Source organism: Orbicella franksi, chromosome 11 (genome assembly GCF_964199315.1).
Source record: "Orbicella franksi chromosome 11, jaOrbFran1.1, whole genome shotgun sequence".
NCBI lineage: Eukaryota > Metazoa > Cnidaria > Anthozoa > Scleractinia > Merulinidae > Orbicella > Orbicella franksi.
The window spans coordinates 22,714,351-22,738,111 of record NC_138155.1 but is presented as its reverse complement, the minus strand read 5'-3'; the positions used below and the strand labels follow the sequence as shown (position 1 = coordinate 22,738,111).

General features: G+C 39.3%; 3 protein-coding genes across 4 annotated transcripts; 1 reads left to right on the top strand and 2 right to left on the bottom strand.

The window, feature by feature from the left end:
• Positions 1 to 203: 203 nt before the first annotated feature.
• LOC145502215 (uncharacterized) lies at positions 204 to 3,537 on the bottom strand (the record flags this gene model as incomplete). Its single annotated transcript, XM_081481473.1, has 4 exons — positions 204 to 524; positions 963 to 989; positions 1,127 to 1,255; positions 3,514 to 3,537. Coding segments are annotated over 4 exons (501 nt in total), but the record flags the coding sequence as incomplete, so codon positions are not given.
• On the top strand, positions 2,049 to 6,053 carry LOC145502533 (uncharacterized). Its single transcript, XM_081481856.1, has 3 exons — positions 2,049 to 3,770; positions 4,306 to 4,527; positions 5,148 to 6,053. Exons 1-3 carry the CDS (start codon positions 3,653 to 3,655, stop codon positions 5,312 to 5,314), a joined length of 507 nt encoding a protein of 168 aa, XP_081337982.1. The 5' UTR covers positions 2,049 to 3,652; the 3' UTR covers positions 5,315 to 6,053.
• Positions 6,054 to 13,356: 7,303 nt separating this feature from the next.
• On the bottom strand, positions 13,357 to 23,306 carry LOC145502532 (uncharacterized). Of its 2 annotated transcripts, none has more exons than XM_081481854.1 (5): positions 20,150 to 23,306; positions 17,373 to 17,578; positions 16,047 to 16,408; positions 14,729 to 14,932; positions 13,357 to 14,190 (listed from the first exon to the last, which is right to left on the bottom strand). In XM_081481854.1, the coding sequence occupies exons 2-5, from the start codon at positions 17,566 to 17,568 to the stop codon at positions 13,852 to 13,854; spliced, it is 1,101 nt and encodes a 366-aa protein (XP_081337980.1). In that variant the 5' UTR covers positions 17,569 to 17,578; positions 20,150 to 23,306; the 3' UTR covers positions 13,357 to 13,851. The 2 variants fall into 2 exon arrangements, with proteins under 2 accessions (XP_081337980.1, XP_081337981.1); XM_081481855.1 differs by lacking the exon at positions 20,150 to 23,306 and having other exon boundaries at positions 13,357 to 13,641; positions 13,845 to 14,190; positions 17,373 to 18,245.
• Between the last annotated feature and the right edge of the window lie 455 nt (positions 23,307 to 23,761).

Below are 23,761 nucleotides of genomic sequence, written 5' to 3'. Positions count from 1 at the left end.
TATGTAATGTAGAAATTCGTGAATTTCTGCATTTCGTTAAAGAGAACTTGAAAAAAAATGCAGAATTATGTCCAAAAAATTGATGTTTGGCCAAACCTACATGAAATTTGTGGTTGCCATGGCAACGTCAAAAATGATAGACACACAACTGACGTGTCAAAATTTCCTCGGAGGATGACAAATAGCCACACGTTACTGTTTTCTTAGCTAGGATATTTATCAAAAGAATATTCTTTCATAAAAGGGTATTTCTTAATCATTTTTGTGACGCGCTCTTTTTGCTCCTCGGTCCAAACTACTGTCTCTCTGGTGAATGAGGGAGCTCCATACAAAATCTCGCTGCATTTCTTAAAGTAATCTTCAGAACAAGTGACTCCCAAATGGTCGCACAATCTTTGAAGCGTTTCCTTCGGTCTTAGCACTGTTTCGTGTCCTGGTATATCGAGAACTGCAGCTCCGTACCGTTCCCTGACGCGCTGATTGGAGGCTGCCATTTTGAAGTAGGATTCAATTTGATTATCAAGCTGCACCGTGTTTTCTTTCTGTTGGAGATAAAAGAAAACATAAAGCAGGAGTGCTAATCGCCCCACCCCCCGGGGGGGGGATTACTTTCTAACGTAGAATATAAAGGTATGTGCGGCACCAAAGTGCATGGTTTTGTAGCTGTTTTGGTCATAAATAGGGTATCGGTTTTGGTCATTTTGGTCTCAAATAGGGTATGGTTTTTGCACTCTAGTATTGATTTGGGTATGCTTTTAAGAGAAAGCCACTTTAAGGCCACGATGAGACCATCAACTAAAGACCTTCACAATGTCTTGAACTGAAAAAGAGAACTAATTATAAGGCAAGTCTAAAACAGGGTATTGATTAAAGGGCCAGGTCAAAAACAAAGGGTAGGGAAAATCACATAATTTGGTCTTTAATAAACTGAGAGTTTTGGGAAGCTTGCCGAACACCCGCACCCAATTTTTCTGGGAGGACCCTCTCCCCTGCCGGCGGGCGGCTAATTGTAAATAAATAGGTGTCGTCACTCCTTATCTCCATACTTCGTGTAACATACATGAACTTAACCCTTCAATGAGCATGATGACCAATGACAAAAACACCATAAACTTCTTACTTTTACTCCTTCTTTCTTAACAGCGTCACGTGACCCTGTAGCGCGAAGCATCATGGTTGCTATGTTGTCAAAGGGGTTCCTGTGAACGTGTATGAATTTCATTGGTACTTGAACGACTCGATTGATTTCTTCAAGAACATTCAGATTTCCGAGTTGGTGCAAGGCTAAGGCTGTGTTTCCTCCTTTTTTGTCACCGATAACCTTGGGAAATAAATAACAAAAAGGATATAAAGAAAGAACGCTAGATAAGAACAAACAAACAAACAAACAAACAAACAGAAAGAGAGAGAGAGGAGAGAGAGAGAGAGAGAGAGAGAGAGAGAGAGAGAGAGAGAGAGAGAGAGGAAGGGGTGAAAGACTAGAAAGAAGGAAGGAAAGAAAGAACGAGAGAAACAAATTTGCATAAAAAGAAAGAACTGAAAGGAAGAAAGAAAGAGAGAAAGAAATACAGATAGACAGACAAGCAGACAGGCAGACAAGCAAACAAGCAGACAGGCAGACAGAAAGACAGACACAAAGACAGACAGACAGGCATGCAGACAGACACACAGACAGGCAAGCAGATAGACAGGCAGATAGTCAGACAGAGAGACAGACTTGACAGACTTGATTTGACTCCTATGGGGACTTTCACCGAGAGAACGAGGAGCATGGGTACTACAGTAATTGTAGACATATATTTTAATATGTTACACTGCAAAAATCAGTCAACTTACACGTTAATTTACTTTCTTATGGCTTTCCGAATCACACACAGCCATACAATAGTGCGGTTAAAGCACTTTCAATATAGGCTCATACACTCTGAATAACTTCTTGGAAGAAACTTATGATGAGAAGTAAGAAATTGAGATATTGTGCTGGAGTAACTAGATGGCTGCTTGAGCATGGCAGACCTACGAGCCCCATTAGGGAGGGGGGCGCGCGGGGGAGGGGAGGGGGGGCTAAATATCCCACATGCATCCCGTTAATTTTCGGACTAAATATCCCGTCTATATCCCGTTAATTCCAATTCCAAAATTAACGATTTTCCTAATCCCATATCCATTAATTTTGCCCCCAAATATCATGTATCCCGTTCAGATTTTACCCAAATATATCGCATCCTGAAAACCCCTTAAAGGGCCACACCTATGTACGTTTTCCTTGTCTTGTTTTAGTCTCGCATTCTAAGGCCCGGTTCAAACGCCGCTCCACTCATGTGCCGAACCAAACTTGATTAAGTTCGACTTTAGAGCGACTTTGGAGCGACGGCCGGTTCAGACGGCGTACTTGCGTCGAACTTAATTCGGGAAGCCGGTGGTAACAATTTTCGACGAGAAAATATGCGTTTTGAATTCAAGAACTCTGTCCACATAGAAAAGCTGTGACTAACATTTCGCTGTTTATAGCAATATTTTGGGAAGCAAATTTAAACTCAAGGTCCAGTGTTTGTATTTAGACAGGTTTCTCCCGGTTAATTCGATTTGTTAAAGGGAAATCTGATAAGCTGAGCTATTATCACGAAGAAAAAGCAAAAAATGAATTTGCGATAAAGAGACTCATAAATCGAAGGCATCTTTTTTTGTCTTTGTTTTTAGCGACTTCAAGCTTCATGCATGACTTGTCACGCCACTCAATTTTGAGCCAATCACGAGTCCCGTTATATGAAAAATACATTACAGTAATTTATGCATTAGGTTCGACACATGAGGAGAACGCCGTATGAATCAGCTGCCGCTCCAGCGTCGCATATTGCGACAAACCCTGCCGAATTTAATGTTGTTTGCCGCACCAAACCTAACCTGCCGAACCAAACTGATTCAAACGCCGCTCTTCTGCCGTTCTTAACTCATCAGTTAGGTTTGGCGCATGAATGGAGCGGCGTTTGGAACGGGCCTAAGCCGTCAAATGTTCTGTCATGTTATCCACTGTTATGCTGATGTACTGCCGTTTTCTGGTCTTTCGCCTTTAAGCAAAAATAGGCGAGGGGGAAGGGGCGCAAATGCAAATGTAAGCTATTAGTTAATTGTTTTTTCTAATTGTCAGTTAAATTTTAAGCCATTTTTCAAGCTTTGTCAGTTGTCCCCGAGGGAACTTCCTGTTCAACCAAAATTCCGAAAACTTAGAAACGGTGACAAACGGTTCGCAAATTTCCTTGGAAAGGTTCGGAACCGTTGCAGAAAATGCGGAAACTGTTCAATTTTCGAAAAGCGAACGATTCAACCGAAAATTTCGTAGAACGGAAATTTCTGTTTAGAAATTTAGATTTAGAATTTCAGATTTTTTAAATTACAAAGGTTAAGGTAATAATATTTCCATCTGTAGAAACACACTTTTTCTTTGTTTCTTTGCTTGCATTTACTAGACAACCCAGCCTATCGAAGGAGCTCGGATGGAATAATTCTATCGGGTTCGGACATCAAACGAGGATCTATCTATTCCGATCGTTTTCCCACAAACGCTCCGCCCAGACTTCCTGCAGGTTCAAAGCGAGGCAGTCTGAATGGTCAAGTGAATCCAGCTCTGTCGCTGAGAGAGGAATTTGTGACAATGAATCCATTGTACGAAGGGCAAGTGGTAGACCACAAGGATCTTGAACGGCTTAACTGCAGCGACTTTGGAGTTAGCCCCGATCAGGTTGTTCTGGACACACGTAAGGATCCAGAAGGTAATTTGAACAGACGTAAAGTGAATGATATCTTGTCAAAATCAATTATAGTGAGCTGTGAGCCCCATTAAGGGGAGCTCAGTTGAGTATCCCCGAACGTTCCGGTACTTTTTTGGCCAAGTCCCGTATCCCGTTAATTCCAGTTGAAAAAAACTAACGATATTCCTACTCGGTATCCCGTTTTATCTGATCTAACTATTCCTATATCCCATTAATTTTTTCCCCAAATAGCCTGTATCTCGTTAATTTTCTAAATATCCCATATTCCGAAAACCCCCAATAGGGCCTCAGTGGTGGATAAAGGTGATTATAGCTATAAATAGTAATACATTATTCTGAATTTTAACAAATTATATCGCGTGGTAATGGCTGTTCCAAGAAACTCGGCAAATTGCCTAATTTCGAGGGCGCTCTACAATGCCAATGACCCATTTTATTTATAATTTGCTCTTGCAACCAATAAGATTGCTCTTTTACATCCGGAATGGTTTTCAGAATATATGTAAAAAAAAGTCTTATTGATATTTTTATTTAGAATTCAACGATAGCACCTACGATTGTCCTGAGGAAATACTGAACTCTCAGCCCAGGGCCTCGCCGATCCCCATGTATTATGTGCTCGATGAGCCCTATCCGGACAGCATCACGAACACCTTTGGGACCACCACTAGAGGGCGCCCAGATGGGCACGTATATGATGAGCCCGAGGCTGATCTTAGCAGGAGAAGGGCCTACGTTGTTGTGGACAATCCCAGAGGTATGTAGCTCAACGTTGGTGCGGGCAAAACTTCTGGTTATGGAAAAAAATGGCGTTGAATTGTAGTCTCAACTCGAGAACTCTTCAAAAAGAGAGGAATGAATCTTAGGAGTGGATTCCCAGGATCAAGGTGTTAACAATGGGATTCCCTGATACGCGTCGCTATTTTGAATTTAATTACATGACAAAGTTTGTTTATGATCAACCCGACTCTACGCTCCCACTTTGTTTTGCATGATGTACCATCCCGCGAATTCTCATAAATGACAACAAAAAGTAAAGAGAATTGTTCTTTTAAATCTAGAACATTGTCAGATTAAGTGTTGATATATATCTGTTTGCAATTTCAATTTTTCCACTCCAGGTATCGTGCGCCGACACCTCTAAATTAGACACTTGGTCCCAGAAAAACTATACTATATCTCCGACCCCCCCCCCCCCCCCGAGTCAAAAGGACACCTCAGCAGCAACAACAATAATAATAACAACAACAACAAAATATTTTTTCACCTCATTTAGCACTAGCTCTTAGTTGATGTTTGGTTCAACTTAAATTAATTGCTCAAGTGGTCAGGTTTACATTAATTTATTCATTTACTCATTTATTCTTCTCACTCCAGGTATACTTTACTCCCACGAATATGACGAGCCACCTCGCGACGAGGAACTGCTGAGTATTCGCAGGCTCAACTCTCCAAGTCACGGCATTTTAAAGGGTGGAACAGGATCGCCAAACAACACCAGATATTACCTTCCAGATGACCCAAAACATGTGCAGGTTATTTAATCGATGGATGCAGCTTTCTCTCGTCCAACAGACCTGGAGCAGATGGAGAATCTTTCTAATTGTTAGCCGCGCGCAAGGGCCTTAATGTGCAGGAGCCACCAAGGATCAGGGAGACTAATTATAATTTTTTAATCGAATCCCGTCAAATTTCGCTCACTCCCCTCCTCTCTACTCCACATCAAAAGTCCTGCGAAGCTGAGCATAAAAAAGTATCCGAAAACAGTCCTCCTCCGTCCTTTTTAGAGTTTCATTACCCTCTACAGTTTTTTCCTTTTCATTTTTCTTTTCATTTTACAGAACTCGCTTAATTCGTGTTCCATGTTGATGTTGCAGTATTTAACTGTTTTTAAAGTCAAACCTAAGAGGTTTCAAACGGAAAGCTCGAATACCCTCCGATAATCCTGCATATATGTCAATTGTAGATTGCAGACTACATTAAGGCCTAAATCATAGCGCTTTGGTTAGTCAGAATATCCTCAGAGTCGCCTATTTACGGTTTGTTATCCTTCGGTAATGGAAATAGGAATACGATATTTGTTAAAACATCTGCAGTTTGTAGTCTGCGGTCTGCAGTGTGCAAATGTCGCAAAATACGTCGATAAACCTCCCCCACCACATAAACAAGCACACCAAGGTGTTTGAACAAGAAATACAATGTAAGCTCAGAGGTTAATATAGGAATTTTATGGTATTTTATTATATGACGCAAAGGCTTCCCTCCAAGGGAATAGGGGAGGAGGTGGGGTGGGGGGGGGGGGGTGGGGGGTTTAAGGGACCTGATCAAGCTAATTTAAAACATCATTTAGCTCTAGCTGTGGGTTTGCTCCCTTCCTCTCTCCCTGCCTCCTCTCCCGCGATATTAAAGTTTTATATTACTTGTATCTTAACGAAAGTGTGTAGCATTGGATATACTCGTATAGATGGTCTAAAGGCAAACAGGACTTTGACTTTTGACCATGAACACCAAATAGATTTTGTCCCCACGTGGGATCGTACAGGCGTGTCATTCACATGGGACCTGCTATTCGCACTCCCTATCATATCCGAACCCTTCAGTGCATTATGCGCCTGTTCAACTGGTAGAAACAGCTGACCAGTTCCATGTAAACAGATAAACATTCCCGAGTTTCCCGAGACCTGACCAGGCCTGGACTGGCCCAGGTATGAAATGGAACCATTTGGGACCCACGGTCCTGTGCGAAGAGAGCCAAAGTTCCATGGTGTGTCTATCTCTAAAACTGTAATGTTCAGCATGACGCGCAACAATATTTCGTTCTTTCACAGACAACTCATATTGGAGTATAATTGTTACCTGGTGTTCATTCGCACCTAGTCCTTACTCAAACCCGTCAAATATCTAGAAATTATCAGGGGCACCCAAAGGACCGTTTCGGTAAATCATATGTTCGTAAGACCTTCTATCCCCTCCCATTTTCTTTTAAGAGGTCTTTAGAGAATTGTCACCTCGAACTTTTCAGATTGATAAAAATATCGTTTTGGGTATCAAAAAGAGGTCAGCTCAGATTATCAGAAAGGTAACAAGACCCTAAGGTTTCGGAAAATGGACAAAAAAACAAAAACCCTAATAAATTGGAGAAGAATAACCAAAGAGAACAAAAAGTTATAGTGCAGCGCTTAATTAACCTAAGAGCTTTAAAAGCAACCCAGATACCCTAAAACAGGGTTTTAAAGAATTTGAGAGAAAAGCTTCATTGCGTGCCCCTGAATTATTGAAGACGGAATGAACAACAAGCAGTGTTATGATACATTTACATTGTTACAATAAGTTACATTGAAGTGTTAGTTATTTGATGATTTTACAAAGAAAAATAAACACTATTGTTTCACAAACATGAATTCGAAAGTGATGCCAAGACAGGTTTTTAAATGGCTTTATCTAAAAATACCACACCATTCTGAAAAAGACCTCTCAAAAACGTCTTCTCTACAAAAAGTTATCCCTCCCCCCAAGAAAATAAATAAGCTGAGCCAAAAAAGGAAAATACAAAAGCATGAGGTAAAGTGTGTGTACAACACAAGTGGCCCATCAGGCTGGCACTTATCCCTAGTTTTGGTAGCATGAAACACCCTGGAGTATTTCTACATCCCTCTGGATGGGATGCTAGTCAATATTATTGTAGGGTTACCCCCAGCACAACCATTTATACAACTGGGTGGACATAGGCACTGTGAGAGTCATGCAGTGTCTTGCTCAGGAACACAACATAATGGAACAGGAGGGGCAGTTTTTCTCTTCTTGGGATTAATATTTGAAGAGTGTAAAGCATCATTAGTGCTCACTGTTCAGTTTGAGTTCCATTATTTTCGTATAATGAAGTGAATACAAGTACCTCCATTGCGGTAACTCCCCCCTCCCTTACAGCATTTTTCATTTAGCAAGTGTAAGTAGAAGTTTTTACTGAAGTAGTATCTAAACAAAGAGGGTCTCCAGAGAGTGTTTGGGAAAAGGGGAACATTGTTATTCATTTCAGATTTAAGGAACAAAGGACATTGACAAATATATCTCCACTTTTGAGGGGAACATGACCTGAATAATAGAAGGTCAGCAATTCTCTATTGAATTTATACATTGGGAGCAGGGAAGAAAATGCAAAATTTTTTAAGAGCCAGTTTGATCAATTGTTTTTGAAATTCATGTTTTTTGTTGTTGTTGTTGTTCATTAGGACACACAAACTCTCTAATCAACAGAGGCTCATGGGTCTTTTTTTGGGTGGGGGTCGGGGGGGGGGGGAGAATCTGCAGAGTAATTTCTATAATGACCATTTGGACCTCTAGCAGTGGAGGCGAGAGTATACTGTACACCCCATGGAAGGCCCTTATCTAGTTGCTCCAACTGTATACCAGTGTACCCCGCTACATGTATTTGATCAATGGAATCTTAATGTAATATATATTACAATATTTTCCCTGAGTGTCTATAATGTAATGGGTGGTGACTGTCTTTTATAAAATTTAATGCCTTAGAGATAACAAACAACACAACAACCCTTCTGAATTTCCAAATGTCTAAGAGCGATCTGAACAGAAGAGATCATCAATGTTGCAGGGGTGGGGTTGGAAGGCAGATTGACCCTGTGGAGGATCATAACTGGTGCCTTGTGATTGTTACTTCATGTACATGTAGTGACATGAAAGGGGAACTTTGAGCAAGGTCAACCAGGATGATTCCAATATTATTAGGGAATTAGCCATATGTAATTCTAGTTATTTCACATTTTCTGGTCAAGGGAAGGAGGAATTTAACTGTGGACATAACCTGTAAAGAAAATTACGTCAGCCTTGGTACAAAATAAAAAAGATTACAAATAGAGTAACAAGAAGATATGACAATTGGTATGCTGTGGCCAAAGTAAACCAAGATTTGCAAGTTGGCTGCACATAATATGCAAACATCAACTGACAGAAAATTAATACTGAAAATAACAAAAATTAGTAGGGGGCCTAAAAACACAGTAGATTAGAAAATCCTTTCTTTTTGATGTAATAATTTGAGAAATATGACAAGGCAAAAGATATTAAGAGTCATCAGTGACACATATGTATGGTAAATAAGCTATTATACAAATGAGATGAAGTCTCAGGTGAATCAAACATACACAGGATGACACATGTAATGGCCAAAGTAGACCAATTCTTTCAGGTTGGCAGGCACAATTTAATAAAATTAATGAGTAAATATAATAAGTGCCAAGTACATGTAAAAATAAATAAGTCAAATAATACATTTAGTCTACATGTACATCTACATAAAGGGGGGTGCTACAAAATTTTTATGGCCCAATTAGGTGGTTGTATTAACAGGGTTTGGCAGTACTTAAAATAAATTCCCATAAAAAAATAATCATGTACATGTAAGCAATGAGACGAGTGCAACGGCCAAAGTATAAGTAAGGGATACAAAATGTAATAATTTCCTAATATGAATAAATTGATGTTTACTGAAAAATTACCAAGAGCTTTGCAATACTTTAAGTTTGTGATATAACAATGTTCATTCATGTTATGTAATGTGTATGAAGTGGCTAATGTAACCATCAAAATGTCCTGTTGACTAAACAATAATATTATGTAGGTCAAAGAATCGATCATTAAACTAACAAGGGGGAGTTAAAAAGGCCTGATTAAGATTACATTGTACATTATAATATTTGATAGGACCTTGTGCGTGCTCTGATTGGTCAAAACCCCATGTTTGATCACAGTCTAAAACATAGAAAAAGCGTGTTTTTTTTTTTTTTGCCATACTGCCTCTAGTCAACATTTTTGTTAGACTAGAGATGGTGAAAAACATTTTCTCTGAAGAAATTTGTAATGGAGCTCTCTGCGAAGCAGCAGACAGTTTTGAAGATGAGGTTAACTCAACAAATAAAGAAGAAGCGACAACAGTTGAGAAGTCGCATTTTGTCGAGCTGTTTTGTCGTTTCTATTCGTGGCGTGTAACATCTATATCATAAAGCAAATGACGAAGCTTAAGCCATATATTACACTGTAATAATCCATGTACACTCCGGACATTTGAGAACACTCAAGAAACATAGAAATTTCTCGTCTGTAGCTATTGTTTTCTACGTCTTCCTCATGTTCTCAAATGCCTGTCATGTTGTGTTATCACAGTGTAATACAGGGTTTAGGCTTCTTTATTTGTTAATTTAAAAAATATATTCTGACAGCTAGATAAGACATCTGCCACCTGGCTAGTTGGTACAGTAGAGTGCAAGTCTGCTGTGCAGGAGGTCAAGGATTTGAGCCCCAGACCGGACCCAAGATTTTGTGGTCTATGAATCATTGAATATGATGTTTGTTAAAACGGGTTGAGGCCTTAATGAGTAATAAACTGAACTGTTGTATAATTTACATGAGTAAATTCACATGAGTATGTAATGAAGTGATGGTTTGCATTGTGCGTGGAGCTGCAGGTGCTCATTATACGATATAGTAAATATTATAATACAGCTGTATCATTTATTGCATGCTTAGAGCATTACCGGTAAAACAATACCCCCCGGCGAGGATTAGTCCCTTATGTGGGCTATAAAGGTATGTGTGACCCTAAAGGGTGTGGTTTTTGAGTGATAATGTTGGTCTGAAAAATGGCATAGTATACATTTTGACCATTTTGGTCTGGAAAAGGAAATGTTTTTCACTCTGACTTGGCATTGGGTATTTTTGTTCACAAGAAACTATTTTCTTCGGCGTTAAGATTCGCATATTTGTCGCCTTTCTCAAATGTTTATGCAGATGGAAGCTATTTCTGGTATATCTGAGGTCAATATCATGAGATATTAGAGTTCTGAAATGGGGTATCGATTTTTGGCTCAAGTCTGAATAACAGGGAATGGAAAAAGCACAGATTTTGGTCTGAAATAGGGCACAGTTTTCCAGGTCGGCTCGGGTTGCACATCTCAACAAAAATCTTTTGGCTGTATCTTCCCGGGAAATAACAATACGAAGCCCAAGTGAACGCTCTCAGAGGTCTAGTTTCCACAGGCTTTCCAAACCAAACTAAAACAGAATGAATGTAAAGGCATTTCATATAAACAGAACCAAGAGGGTGCAATTTCAAGGCAACTAGGTACACACATGGGATCCGAGAGGCCGAATTGTGATGCCGTTCTTCGTGTATTGTTAAATATATCGGCGGGTAATAGTTGTTTCAAATATTCTAGTTCACGAATGATCAATAAAAAATACCGCGTACCTTATCACAGTCATGTAAAAGCAAATGCAAGACACAAAACCTCCCCAATCCAAGGTCAAACAAAATGCCGGGCATCGGCCGCCATATTTCTGATTTCCCGCTCTTTTAAACCGCTCGCGCCAGTCTCACAGTGCTATATTAATTGACAAATAAGGAATTTGCTCCCAGTCCTTGTCAATCATTGGTAAAGAAATATGGCCGATTTCAGCGATTTCGTCGTTGGGCTCTTGTTATCTGCAGTCATATCGCAGCCAAGGCAGATTCCCAAGACAGCATTTCAACACCACGCAGAAGTATGTCTAATTTGGTTGGGCAAGAATTTTCGTTTAGTTCTTATGATTGAGAAGTTCACACGGCTGTTTCCATGCTGTTTACATCAACACTGACATTTCTTTTTAGTGTGGCTGTTTTGAGGTGGCCAGCTGCCGACAGCTTATGCCGCAGAACTAAGAAAGGGAAGTACGAAATATTATGTCTTTTATTTTTTATTATTATTTTTTTACAAGATAAAGTTTACTTCTCAATAATGACATTTTTTTTTTTGATTGACGGGTGACCCCCGTGTTTTTTGTGACGTCATATATGCATATTTTTGTAATATCTTACGATTTCAATATCTAGTCCCTTCCCAACAAAAATGTACTTGAGTGAGTGCTATGGTTAAATATTAATTCACTGTTCAAGGAAATTTGCAATTGAGCCATTTAAAATATTAAATTGGTCTCAAAGTGGGCCACTTTCAAATTTCTAGATTTCTCACCCCTAACTGTCCATCTTCAATGCAGGTATGACCCCATGTTTAATAAAAAGCTCTGAACAAGCTCAGTTTAAATGGTATCTGTCAAATTCAAGCTCTTATGAAAAAGCAGTTATTCCTCAAAATAATGAAACATACATGGTGAACTTGACAAGGTGTATTGTTATCTGAACTGGTAGTCAATCAAATATAAGGTCTCTTAATGGCTGCAAGCATGTTGTTTAAGGGCTATTAGGAAAAAAAGGGGGGACGGCAAAGCAGGGAGGGAGGGGAGGGTATAACTACTGTATGTAGTTCAAATGCAGAAGGCACCCACTTCCCCCCGACCCCCCACTTCCCGCAACCCTCCTTGATTTTGGAGCAGAGGTGAAATCTGGGAATACCTATTCTGCTACCAGCTGTTCTCACCTTATATAGTTTGTAGAATAAGGCTTTTGATGGTTGTTTTTACCTTAGTTATTATACTTTTTAAGTGTCATGTAGCAATGCAGTCATTCGTAATAATCATTTGGGGTATAATATCTATAATTCAATTTGACTACCTTCCTACATCTATGTGAAATGCTGTGTTAAATTTGAATATTAATAAGATGGCTGTGCTATATTTACTTTTAATTTTGGGATTCCTGTTATGTAAGGTTACTGTGTACTGTCTCATGTCCAAGTGATGTTGCACGTCTGGTTTAAACTGTAGATATACGTAAACCCCATAAAAGGTTATAGAGGTAGCTATCACACCATACTAAGAATTCTGAAATAAAATGAATTGTCAAATTTTTCAAGACCTCTAAATGTGAGCATCTGAATCATCATTTGGGTCCCTTTTGAAAGCTAGAAGTCAAAGGGAATTTGTTTGTCTGCCTTCAAATTTGGACAGTAGCTAGTTCGACATATAAATGACAATTAAGCAGGTCAGCAAATTTTTCATCTTCAAAATAATATTTTTTTCCCCAAGAGCGATATTTCTACAATCACTCCATATTATTTTTTCCTATTTCGAAAATGTTCTGTAACTTTTCACTGAAATTGTATATGGCAAATTGCAGACATGTTTTTTAGTGTTTTGGTTCCAGAAACTGAGGGACAAATTAAAGAAGCAAAAAACAAAATTCACTTTCATTTGTGGCTTTCAAAAGGTGATTCGGATGCTCGCATTTAGGAGTTGTAAAAAAATCGACAATTCATTTTATTTCAGAAGTCTTGATTTAATGTGATAGCCAGCTCGATGAGCTTTCAATTTGATAAGGGGTGTAAGTATCTACAGTTTAAACCAAAAGTGCTACATCGCTTGGACGCGAGACACCTCTAAAGGTATACAATAGGATTTAATATAAATTTTTTTGGTACCAATATTTCTACACTGACAGGGTAACCTTGTATAATTTATTTAATATTACTCATTTGATCATTATTTATTTATTTATTTATTTGTTTTTGTTTATTAATATTCCTATTTTTTTTATTTATTTATGTTATCTGATGAAAGGAAAATACTGTATTGTTACATCAGTGAGTACTCTTTGTCTTAGAAATATTGCAATGCAACTCCCATACATTGCATAGGGTATCCATTTGCATTTATAGGGTTTAAGAACCCTCGCGGCACACACCTATCTGAAATTTACTGAAGCACCTCCTTGGGTTCAAGGGATTAACACTGATCCTAAAAATACTGCCCTCCGTTTTATTGATGTTAAGTACCTCATGGGGCAAGAGTCCCCGTAAATAAGTCAAATAAATTGTGATATCAGTTACCATCACTTTCGCATCCAACCCCAAAGTGTCTCACTTCTATAAGTAAAAAAGTAAAGTAAGGAAATCTCATTTATAATGGTCATGCACTTTAATAGCTATACAAGCACGTTTACAGGCATTCTATGATCGCCAAGATACACGTATGCTTGTGCGTTTGGAAATGCGTTGAAACGGGTTGAAACACTGTACTTGAAAATTTTAATTAGTGTTTAAAAACCATATGTTGCCAATGTAACAAAAAGATTCAAACATTTTTCTCTAAGAGTTGAGGAAAACGTGACATATAGCCACACCTTACTGTTTTCTTAGCTGGGATATTTATCAAATGAATATTCGTTTAGAAAAGGGTGTTTCCCCATCATTTTTATGACGCGCTGTTTTTGCTCCTCGGTCCAAACTACTGTGTTTCTGGTGACTGAAGGAGCTCCATACAAAATATCGCTGCATCTTTGGAGGTAATCTCCAGAACATGTGACACCCAAATGGTCACACAATCTTTGTAGCGTTTCCTTGGGTCTTAGCACTGTTTCATGTGCTGGAATATCAAGAACTGCATCTCCGTACCTCTCCTTGACGCGCTGGTTAATGGCTGCCAATACTGAGTAAAAGTCAATAGAATTGTCTAGTTTTGTCGCGTTGTTTATCTGTCGGAAAAGATACAAACAAGCAAATGCATAAATTAATGTCGTTGAAATTTGGAGCCTTTCGGGAGAAGGTTGCGGCGAAGTGGGATGGGGAGGAAGGAGCTTCTATTTTGATTCAATTTGATCATCCAGCTGCCCCTCGTTTTCTTTCTGTTGAATATAAATCAAAATGAAGACACAATGCCCTAAAGCAGGAGTGTTAATTTTAAACTCCATACCTATAAATAAGTGACCCAGTCACAGCTCTCGCAACTGCAGCAGGGGCTGACTGAGGTTTGAGGATCTTTTAGGTCACTCTCCTCGAAAGGTTGATGCTTTGCGTTCACATCCAAATTCGCTATATCCAAATCCAAAACCCCTCTTAATTTCTATACGTTGAATATATATTAAAAGCACAAATGAAATCCCGATAAGTTTTAAAATATGCTAACAATTATTTCTTTAGTTTCCTTCTTTACATTCGAAATCATTTTTGTTATAGTTGTGGGCGATATAAACATGGTGATCTATGACGTCAAAAACATCATAACCTTCATACTTTTACTCCTTCTTCTCTAACAGCGTCACGTGAGCCCGTAGCGCGAAGCATAATGGTTGCTATGTTGTCAAATGGATTCCTGTGAACGTGTATGAATTTCATTGGTACTTGAACGACTTGATTGATTTCTTCAAGAATGCTCAGATCGCCGCGTTTAAAATACAATTCCAAAGATGTCTCTCCCCCTTTCTTGTCCCCGATAACCTAAAAAAAATATTTTATTTTATTTTATATTGCTACATAGCTTCCATTACTTCCCTGTCATTAGTGTATTAGTATATAATTACATTATAGTCTATAACAATGCGTTATTTACTGCTACATATTTACATGAAAGTTTATTACATACTGTGATGTCCCTTCAAACCCTAACCTTCCTAATGTATTACATACATTTTCTGCCCTTAAGCGGGAAAGTCTCATACCGAGCCGAGTGGTCCATCAAGCCGACGCTTATCGTCAGTGGCATGAAGCAACTAGGAGTGTTTCTACTTCTCCCTGGGTGGGATACTAGACCATCGCAGGGTTAAATTCGCCGGTACCCATGTAGACACCTGGGTGGAGAGACACTGTGAGAGTAAAGTGTCTTGCCAAAGAACACAGTTGCAACATGATGTCCCTGGCTAGGGCTCGTTCCTAGACCGCGTGATCCGTAGGCGAGCGCGCTAACCAAGAGGCCAAAGCACCTTTTGCATCCTTTTATTCCCATTGTTTATTTAATATGCACAAGTAGCTACAATTTACAGGAACTTTACCTTTAATTGAATATCTCTTCTAACTATGGTATGAATAACATACTCTGCTGATTAGTAAATAAGGGGAGTAGTGGAAATGCATACATTATTGTACGCCGGGACTTCCAAAACTTCAAGTTGTTATGAACTGTGAAGCCTTGGAGCCGACTGGCTCGTAGCTGCCGAAGCTTATCCCGGTTTCTGTAGCATGAAGCGGCTAGGAGTATTTCTACTACCCCTGGACAGGATGCTAGTCCATCGCAGGTCACTCCCCTGCTATTTGTTAGGTTTCTCCAACAATTCGCCGGTACCCATTTATACTCCTGGGTGGAGAGAGGCACTGTGAGAGTTAAGTGTCTTGCCCAAGAACACAACACAGTTATGAACTGTGCTGCCCTTCTATTTTTGCGTAAAACGAAGTTTGATTCTGTAACTCCGTTGTTGATCAAGCTTCACTGGCTCCCTGTTACTCAGTGCATTGTTTTGAAGATTATTGTATTACTGACGTATAAGACGCTTTTAAGCATCAATTAAAATGGGCTAAATCTTTATTTTATTTTAATTTATATTACTTTTTTATTTACCTTTATCCTTGTTTGATATCCTCCTTGCCATAAGCCGGGCACGTTATATTTGTATCTATCGCCCGACACGGAGTCGCTAGAACGACTTAGGAACATTGCTTGTTTTGTGGATAAGTGATGGAGGTCAAAAAATAACTTATATTTTGCCAAGTTTCTCTTTGAAACTGTTGATGACTGATTATATTTTCCCCAATTTTGTATCACATCGTACTCGTGTGGAATGATAATTTCTGGATGTGCATCCAACATGGCGCCCACTAAGCTGTGACTACTACGAGGATATCCAATGAACATTACAAATGTCTCCACTCCATCGTACAATTTGAAACGTTTCTCTGCGTAAGAGATGGAAGTAGTTTCCCCTGAAAGTGCAAAAGACAATTTTAGTTTGTCTCAGCTGAGTCAGTATTTTTTAAATTTGGAATAAGCTCATGATGACTTCATAAATTCAAATGTGCCATTATACCATATGTTTGACCCAAAGTACTAGTAGGTGAAAACAACCTGTTAGCAAAAATAAGCGAGCACTGATATCGCGAAAAAAAAAATGAAAATATAAGAACAAGTATCTTTAAGTAATTTGTACATTTATTTTATTCGCAATTTAAAGACGAGTTGGCGCATTCGAGACCACCTTGAAGGTGCAGATGAGGCTCATAGCTGAGAATAGGTCAAAATTGGACGTTGTACTGTCTACTAAGCAATGCATGACAATTTGTTTTGATAGCTTAGATCTGTGCAAGTTTCTGATTACTGAAGTAGACTGAAATTTTAAAGGAGCTTTACTCAAAATTACTTAAAAAGTTTATGAATGAACCTCAGAACCTCGTGAAAATGAACACAAACATTTAGAAAGTAAAACTTCAGAAATAAAGTAAGCTTGAGTAAAATTAAGACGAGTTGCAAACGGCAAACTTGAATATATTGCCAATTGTTTCAAGATGCTGCAGCTCCTTTAACTGATAGCTGATAGCTGAGTAATCGACAGAAATTTAAATGATAACAGACTCCCTTATCGTTAAAGGAGCTCAACCACGATAATTTGGCCATGCTCAAAACTACCTTTAAATTGAATGAAACCTGAAAGTAGTAGTTTACTAAGATTGAAAAACACCAGAGATGTACTAATAAACCATAAAGGAGCAAGGATGGTTAAGGAAGGAGAAGGTTAACGCGGTTTACAAACAACGAAACTGAAAAATGTAGGCTAAACATTTTAAGATGCGCAAACCAATACATAGCTACTCTGAGTTGCGCATGTATTGGCGCGCGAACTACCATGACTCCCGACTATATTTGATCCGTTCCCCTCACTGCATAACTTACTGTTTGTAAGACTCAGCCATGTATTAGGAATGAATTCCATGCTGTGGAGACTAACATCTTCTCTCCTTGGGAATGTTTCTGAGATGTTTGATGCTTCAGGCTCTGTTTTAAAGCTGCTAATAACGTAAAGAACTAAAACAGCGTTTAAGGCCAAAAGTGGCTTAAGCCAGCGCCGAGGAAATCTCGTCCAAGCCATCGGTTAGTTTCTGAAAAAGAAAATTAAATCGAAAGCAGGCGCTGATTTGTTCGGTGTAAAATTGTCTTCGAGGCATCTTATCCGAAACTTATTTTAGATGTTGACAAACCCTTGTGTTAACGTTAAAAAAATTCTATTTTCGGGAATCGGTGACGGCGACTGACCATGACATAGTTGACGTAGTGTAACTTTTGTTTCCTATTTAACATATCAGCGCGCACGCGATTGGTCTAAATTTAAAAACGCGTCACATGACTGAACTCACCCCAGCTAAAACTAGGGATTGTCCGAGTGATATATTTGAGGGAAAATAAACACAATAGCCTCCATTTGGTACGAAAATATGCTCGGGTATTTTTCCTTGGACATTATCTGTTCCTCGAAGCTCACAGTTCTCCTCGAGTTTCGTTCTCCGGAAACTGTTCGCTTTTCTGAACAGATGATGTCTGCAGACAAATATCTGAGCTTATTATATGGCTAGCTCCGTGAGCGGGCAAGATGAATCAAATCCTGCGCTGTGATTGGCTACCCAAGCGGGCAACATGGAGCTATCTTGCCCGCTCGGGACTACCCGCGGTGTCCCGCAAGAAAAATTTCCGCGAAAGCCATATAATAAATCCTTTGTTGATTAAACTTGCTCAGTCAAGATGGTTGGATATTGGCCTCATTCTTTTTTTTTTTTTTTGCGAGTTTATGAACCTCGACTCCATCTCGGTCCATAAACACGTAAAAAAAAAGAACTTGGCGAATATCCAGCCATCTTGACCTCACACTTGGTCAATAACACATACGTATTTTCGCTCCAAATGGAGGCTATGTTTACAAGTGTATGTGTGAAACTTTGTGACCAATAAGTGAAGTACATAATGTCTCATAGACCCGAGACTTAGGGGAGTTGATTATTTATTAATGTTCTATAACTTTTACATTTAAAAGATCTCTCGTGTTCAATTTTGTGATATGTGCCTGAATAAAGTTACCTAGGCGTATTCCAAACGTCGTGCTACTTCCGTGCCGAACTAAATTTAAGAATAGGCGATTTGCATGATGGCGTCATATGACTGCAACTACCAGAATCCTTCTCTTTCTCTGTTTCTTATGCTAATTAGGGTAATTGTTATTTAAACCCCACTGGAACTTTAAAATTTAAATAATGAAGAAAAAACGAAAGGAATTCTGGTAGTTGTAGTCAAATGACGACAACGTTCAAATCTGCTGTTAAATTCGACTTAAGTACGGCAGTAGCGCGACGTTGGAAACCATTTAGTTCGGCAGGCTAAATTGAGTTCGGCACGACTAGCTAAGGCCTTGTCGTTCCGCACGACAGTAGCGCGACTTGTATTCTTGCCGTACCAAACTGAATTCATTGCCTGCTGCATCAGCTGCTGTTGATTTCTAGCATTTAAAACTGTATTCAGCAAAGAAACCTCTTCCGATATTGGGCGCGGCGTTTTGTCATGCCACTGCCGGGCCAAATTCATTTGAGTTCGGCACGGCGGTAGCGTGACGACGTTTGAAATCGGAAAACAATTGTCAAAAACTGGAAAATTCAAAAATTGTCTCAAGGTTACACGAAAGGTTCCGAACATTTACGAACATTACCGAAGATAACCGAGGATTGCCGAAGACTTTCGAGGAAGATTCGAAGATGCTTTTTATCACACACCAACATTTAAGTACAGCTTAAGGGTCAAACAAGATATCAGTGAACTCATCAATACAAAGTAAGGATATGGAAAATACACCACCCGAGTCCCGGATGTTTTTTCGTACGAATTTTACGAGTTGCGTATTTTCCAGTAAAACACTCGTGTCTGTACAATATCTCCGAAGACCGATCGTACAGGAAGGAAAAAGAACTGCTGGCAAAAGGGTGATTGGACTTTCGTATCCTTGGAGACGATAATAACTTGGCAAGCATGCGTGAAGCGGCGAGTGATTCTGAAATAAATATGCCATTTATGAATATCTTTTCTGGGAAAATACCAAATGAATTTACGTTCCTATAGGATATCTGCGAATAGATTTTTCACGATTAATTTGCTGTGGCGGTTTATTGAAAATGTGTTAAAATTTGATTGGTTTTACGCCGATAGTTAACGCTTGCGTTTTATGTACGGTATTCTATCGCTTTCAATTTATTGATTAATTAGTTGCAAAACCTATACGATGTATATTTTGGGGGTGAAATAATAAAGAAAGTTAAAATTATTAAAGAGAGGAGAACAGCAGGAGAATGAAGAACATTAACTAGACATCTAATTCTTTGTAGTTTTGTCTTTGCTAAGCTCGCCTGCTCTATTAATTATTTCTAAATTTTGAAAGAGATCCTAGCATTAAAACCTTTTCTGTGAGACGTTTGTAGATACTTGGTTTACTTATTATCTGAGGATCGGCTTGTTAGAAAATAGCTTCAGTCCTTGAGCAAATTTAAACAAGAACGGGTTTCAGGCAGGAATTCTGTACTATGTACTTGTTCCCAGAATCAAAGGCAACTGCCCATTGCCCATGTTCATGAGTCGAGTCTTGTGAATTGGTGTCGGTGTTGGTGTTGTAAATTCTCGCTACAAATGGAACTTACCGTACTGCTCTGGGTTTCTCTTTTAATGTTTTCCTTTGAAATCAGCTGTAATGTTTTCTTGCGAGGTACGTAGCTAGGTTTCTGTTGAGAACTGGACGTGACTTATAGCTCTTTGTCCTTGACGAGGTCGACATGAACCTTTATGAGAATGTCACGTGATATCAACAAGTTTTTCCTTTTTTTTTCAAATTTTTCATTGAAACAAAAAACCACTTCCCTGGATCAATTAAAGCTACCGAATTGAGTAAATACACGAATTTTTCGTAATCCGTCAGACGCTCATTAAAATGAGGGACCCCCTGGCATACATTTGTAAAACGTGGCAAGTTTGGGGTCCCATGCATATTTTCACGAGCTTGCAACGGATCTGTTATGCAACATATTTACTAAATTCGGCATGATAAATCGAGACAGTGTTTTTGCCGTTTGAACGAAAAAATCGAAAAAAAACGTAACATTGTAAAAAAGGGCCTTTCAAAAAAAGAATGTCATTATAGCCCGGGGCCCGTTTCTCGAAAGTCCCGGAAACGGAAAAGTAGAAAGTCTAGAAACGGAGAAGTGTATACGCCTAAAACGTCTTGTAAATATGAAGGGAACCTCTGTATCTGAATAAAACAGCTCTACAATCATAAGGTTTGGGATTTTGCTATGGGTGCGAAAACTTTTCGGGATCTTCGAGAAACCGGCCCCTACAGGCCACAACCAGTTAGACCCAGTTTCGGGCGACAAGTTCAAATATATTACGTTTGTAACAATCATTAAACATGTCATGTATACACGTGATCTAGCACGGTCGTGGCCCGCCGGCCATCTTAAAATTCTTCGCCATTTTGTGAACATGTATACAACCAGGAGCCATAATCGGGGACGGAGACCGTAAGTCTTGGGATTCGCGCGCACCTATGATATGGGACAATTTTTCTATTTTTAGAACAAATTGCACCATCCTGACGTCATATATCCGCGCGGATTCACGCACATGTCGGGGGCTCTCGCGTGGATGTTGTCACGTTGTGTGATCAAATGGTGAGAGTTGAGAGAGTCTCTTGCGTATTTTTCGCAGCGATGGCAGGGAATAAGGCAGGGAATACGAACCAGGGCGCTTATATGTAGTTTTATGCTCTGAGCTAACGGAAAAGTTGGGTTTTTCAGGGTCGAAAACAAGACTTCAATCTCGCGCTGGGAATGAATAATAAGATCTGCTCACGCTAGTTGTAAGCTTACACGTATGTTGTTGCGTTTGTTCTGACTTAAGAATATAGCAAGAAAACTCTCTACTCTGGTATCGAGTTAATTTGTGAGTTTCTCAGACAATGGTTCATCAGAACCAAAACCTGGTTTGACGGTTTCTCATTATTTCTGCTTGTTTGGTGAGTTTGCAAAAGTTTTTGAAAGGAAAGTCTGACTCGTACAATTAGCTCATTTGTATAGTGCAGCTCGTGCACTTTCAAGTCCGAGTCGGTGTTTTCAATTGTCAACAAATCTTGACAAAGATTTCTTTCGTTATCTTTTTTGCTGAGATGCTGTAACAAATTTCACGAACGCAAAAAAGGCAACTAACATCATGTGTGTTTCTTCAACATAAGCATAGTGAAGTTTTACACTGCGAAAATGAAAATAGACAAGGAGTTTTGATAACTCGATCAACAAAATCGAAATCGTTATTCGAAGTTGATTAAAGAAAGCGTCATCGTAACTTTGCTGATTATTTCTGCTTTATTCACATATTTTCAGCTTAGCTTTTAATATGTTCTCAAACATTTATCAATCTTAAACATATTTAAAAACTATAGAGTTATTGTTTGAGTTCGATGTACGCCTTCACACGAAAGTGCGGTGGAAGTACAGTTTGTCATGTTTACTGACTGTACAAAACACGCATCGGCGGGCGCTCTCATTCATCGACAACAGAGAATTTACTGGATTTATACACGGATAAAACTGAGCAGTATATACGGAAGTGAAGTTATTGGGCCTTGATGAAACATCAAGCGTTGCTTACAATTCAAGCGAAACTCAAACTAGCAATTATTTTGTTTTACTTTTCGGTCGCGATAGACTGAAATTGCTCGCAAGCGTGTGGCGAGAGAAGCTAGGAAACTATGAAGTCCTGAAGCTCTGCTATATCTAAATATATCCAGCTAGTTTTTTTGCTGTGTAATGGAAAATCTGTTAATCTTCAACATATGTGAAATTTAAAGTAGAGTAATGTACAGCTCATGTAAAAGAAGCATCCGTCGGAACACAACTTGGTCAGCGATATATATAAGCTTACAGCGAAACATACCTAAATTCGACACTGTCTTCCTTCACTCAAACTGGAGCAGCTTACGAAGAAAATACTTAAGCAAAATTCCAACAGACGTAAACGCGTTGAGTTGTGGGCCAAAAACATGAAAAATTTCGGGAATTTCGGACGCCATTTCCCCCGCGCGACATCCGCAAAAATCCTCGCAGCATGTACGCGCGTGTGCCGCAGGCGATGGCGCAATGTGTTCTAAAAATAGAATTATTGTCCCATATCATGGGGACAACCCCAATACTTGAAATGGCGCGCGCTTACGGTCTCCGTCCCCGATTATGGCTCCTGATACAACTTTGAAAAACTAAAACGTTAACAAATCGACCAAGTTAAACTCCGCTTGAAAATTCCGATACAATCGACACCAAATTCAAAGGTAACCCCTCTCATATATCACCAACATATTTGCGTTTGCCACATCTTACTGTTTGCTCAGCTATGATATCTATTGAATGAATATTCTTTAAGAAAAGGGTATTTCTTCATCGTGTTTGTGACGCGCTGTTTTTGCTCCTCGGTCCAAACAACTGTGTTTCTGCTGAAGGACGGAGCTCCGTACAAAATCTTGCTGCATTTTTCGAAGTAACCGTCAGAACAAGTAACTCCCAAATGGTCACACAATCTTTGTAGCGTTTCCTTGGGTCTTAGAACTGTTTCGTGTCCTGGTATATCGAGAATTGCATCTCCGTATCGTTTCTTAACGCGTTGGTTAGTCGGTGCCATTATGAAATATAGGTCAATGGACTTGTCCAGCTTTGTTGCGTTGTTTATCTGTGGGAAAGGATACAAACAAACAAAAAGAAAAATTAACGTGGCTTAATGCTTGAATACGTTGTCTTCCGGGGCTTGGCCGAAACTGGCGAGGGGGGGGGGGGGGGAAAGGGGGGTTCGTGCAGAAGGAACCCATAGTCAATCGTTTCGTGTCCTGGAATATCAAGAACTGCATCTCCGTACTTCGCTCTGACACGCTGGTTAATGGAGGGGGGCGTAAGGGGAGTCCGAAAACCGCAAAACCGCGTAAAAAACCGCAATACCGCATGTAAATTTACCAAAATAACGAAACCGTAGTTACAAATGTGCTACGGTGCCGCCATCATTACTTCTAGTTCGCCATTCCATTAGAAATACGACCTTATTTAGTTTGATAAAAGTGTAGGTTAATGTTAATCAACGTATGATCATCGCACTCATAAAATAATACTGTAATATTATAACTGATCTTATCATCATACACTCTGACTTGCATCGACACAGGCGGCCCAGACGTTGAATACGATTAATACGTGACATTATGCTGTTAGCGCTCGCGC

Bases quoted from the DNA above. Each gene is read 5' to 3' on its own strand.
- LOC145502532 (XM_081481854.1), bottom strand. From the start codon at position 17,568: ATGGCTTGGACGAGATTTCCTCGGCGCTGGCTTAAGCCACTTTTGGCC. The intron at 16,409-17,372 runs GTAAGTTATGCA...TTGCACTTTCAG, and splicing joins ATGGCTGAGTCTTACAAACA to GGGAAACTACTTCCATCTCT. The intron at 14,933-16,046 runs GTAAATAAAAAA...TATTTTTTTTAG, and splicing joins GATATCAAACAAGGATAAAG to GTTATCGGGGACAAGAAAGG.
- LOC145502533 (XM_081481856.1), top strand. From the start codon at position 3,653: ATGAATCCATTGTACGAAGGGCAAGTGGTAGACCACAAGGATCTTGAA. The intron at 3,771-4,305 runs GTAATTTGAACA...ATTTTTATTTAG, and splicing joins CACACGTAAGGATCCAGAAG to AATTCAACGATAGCACCTAC. The intron at 4,528-5,147 runs GTATGTAGCTCA...TTCTCACTCCAG, and splicing joins TGTTGTGGACAATCCCAGAG to GTATACTTTACTCCCACGAA.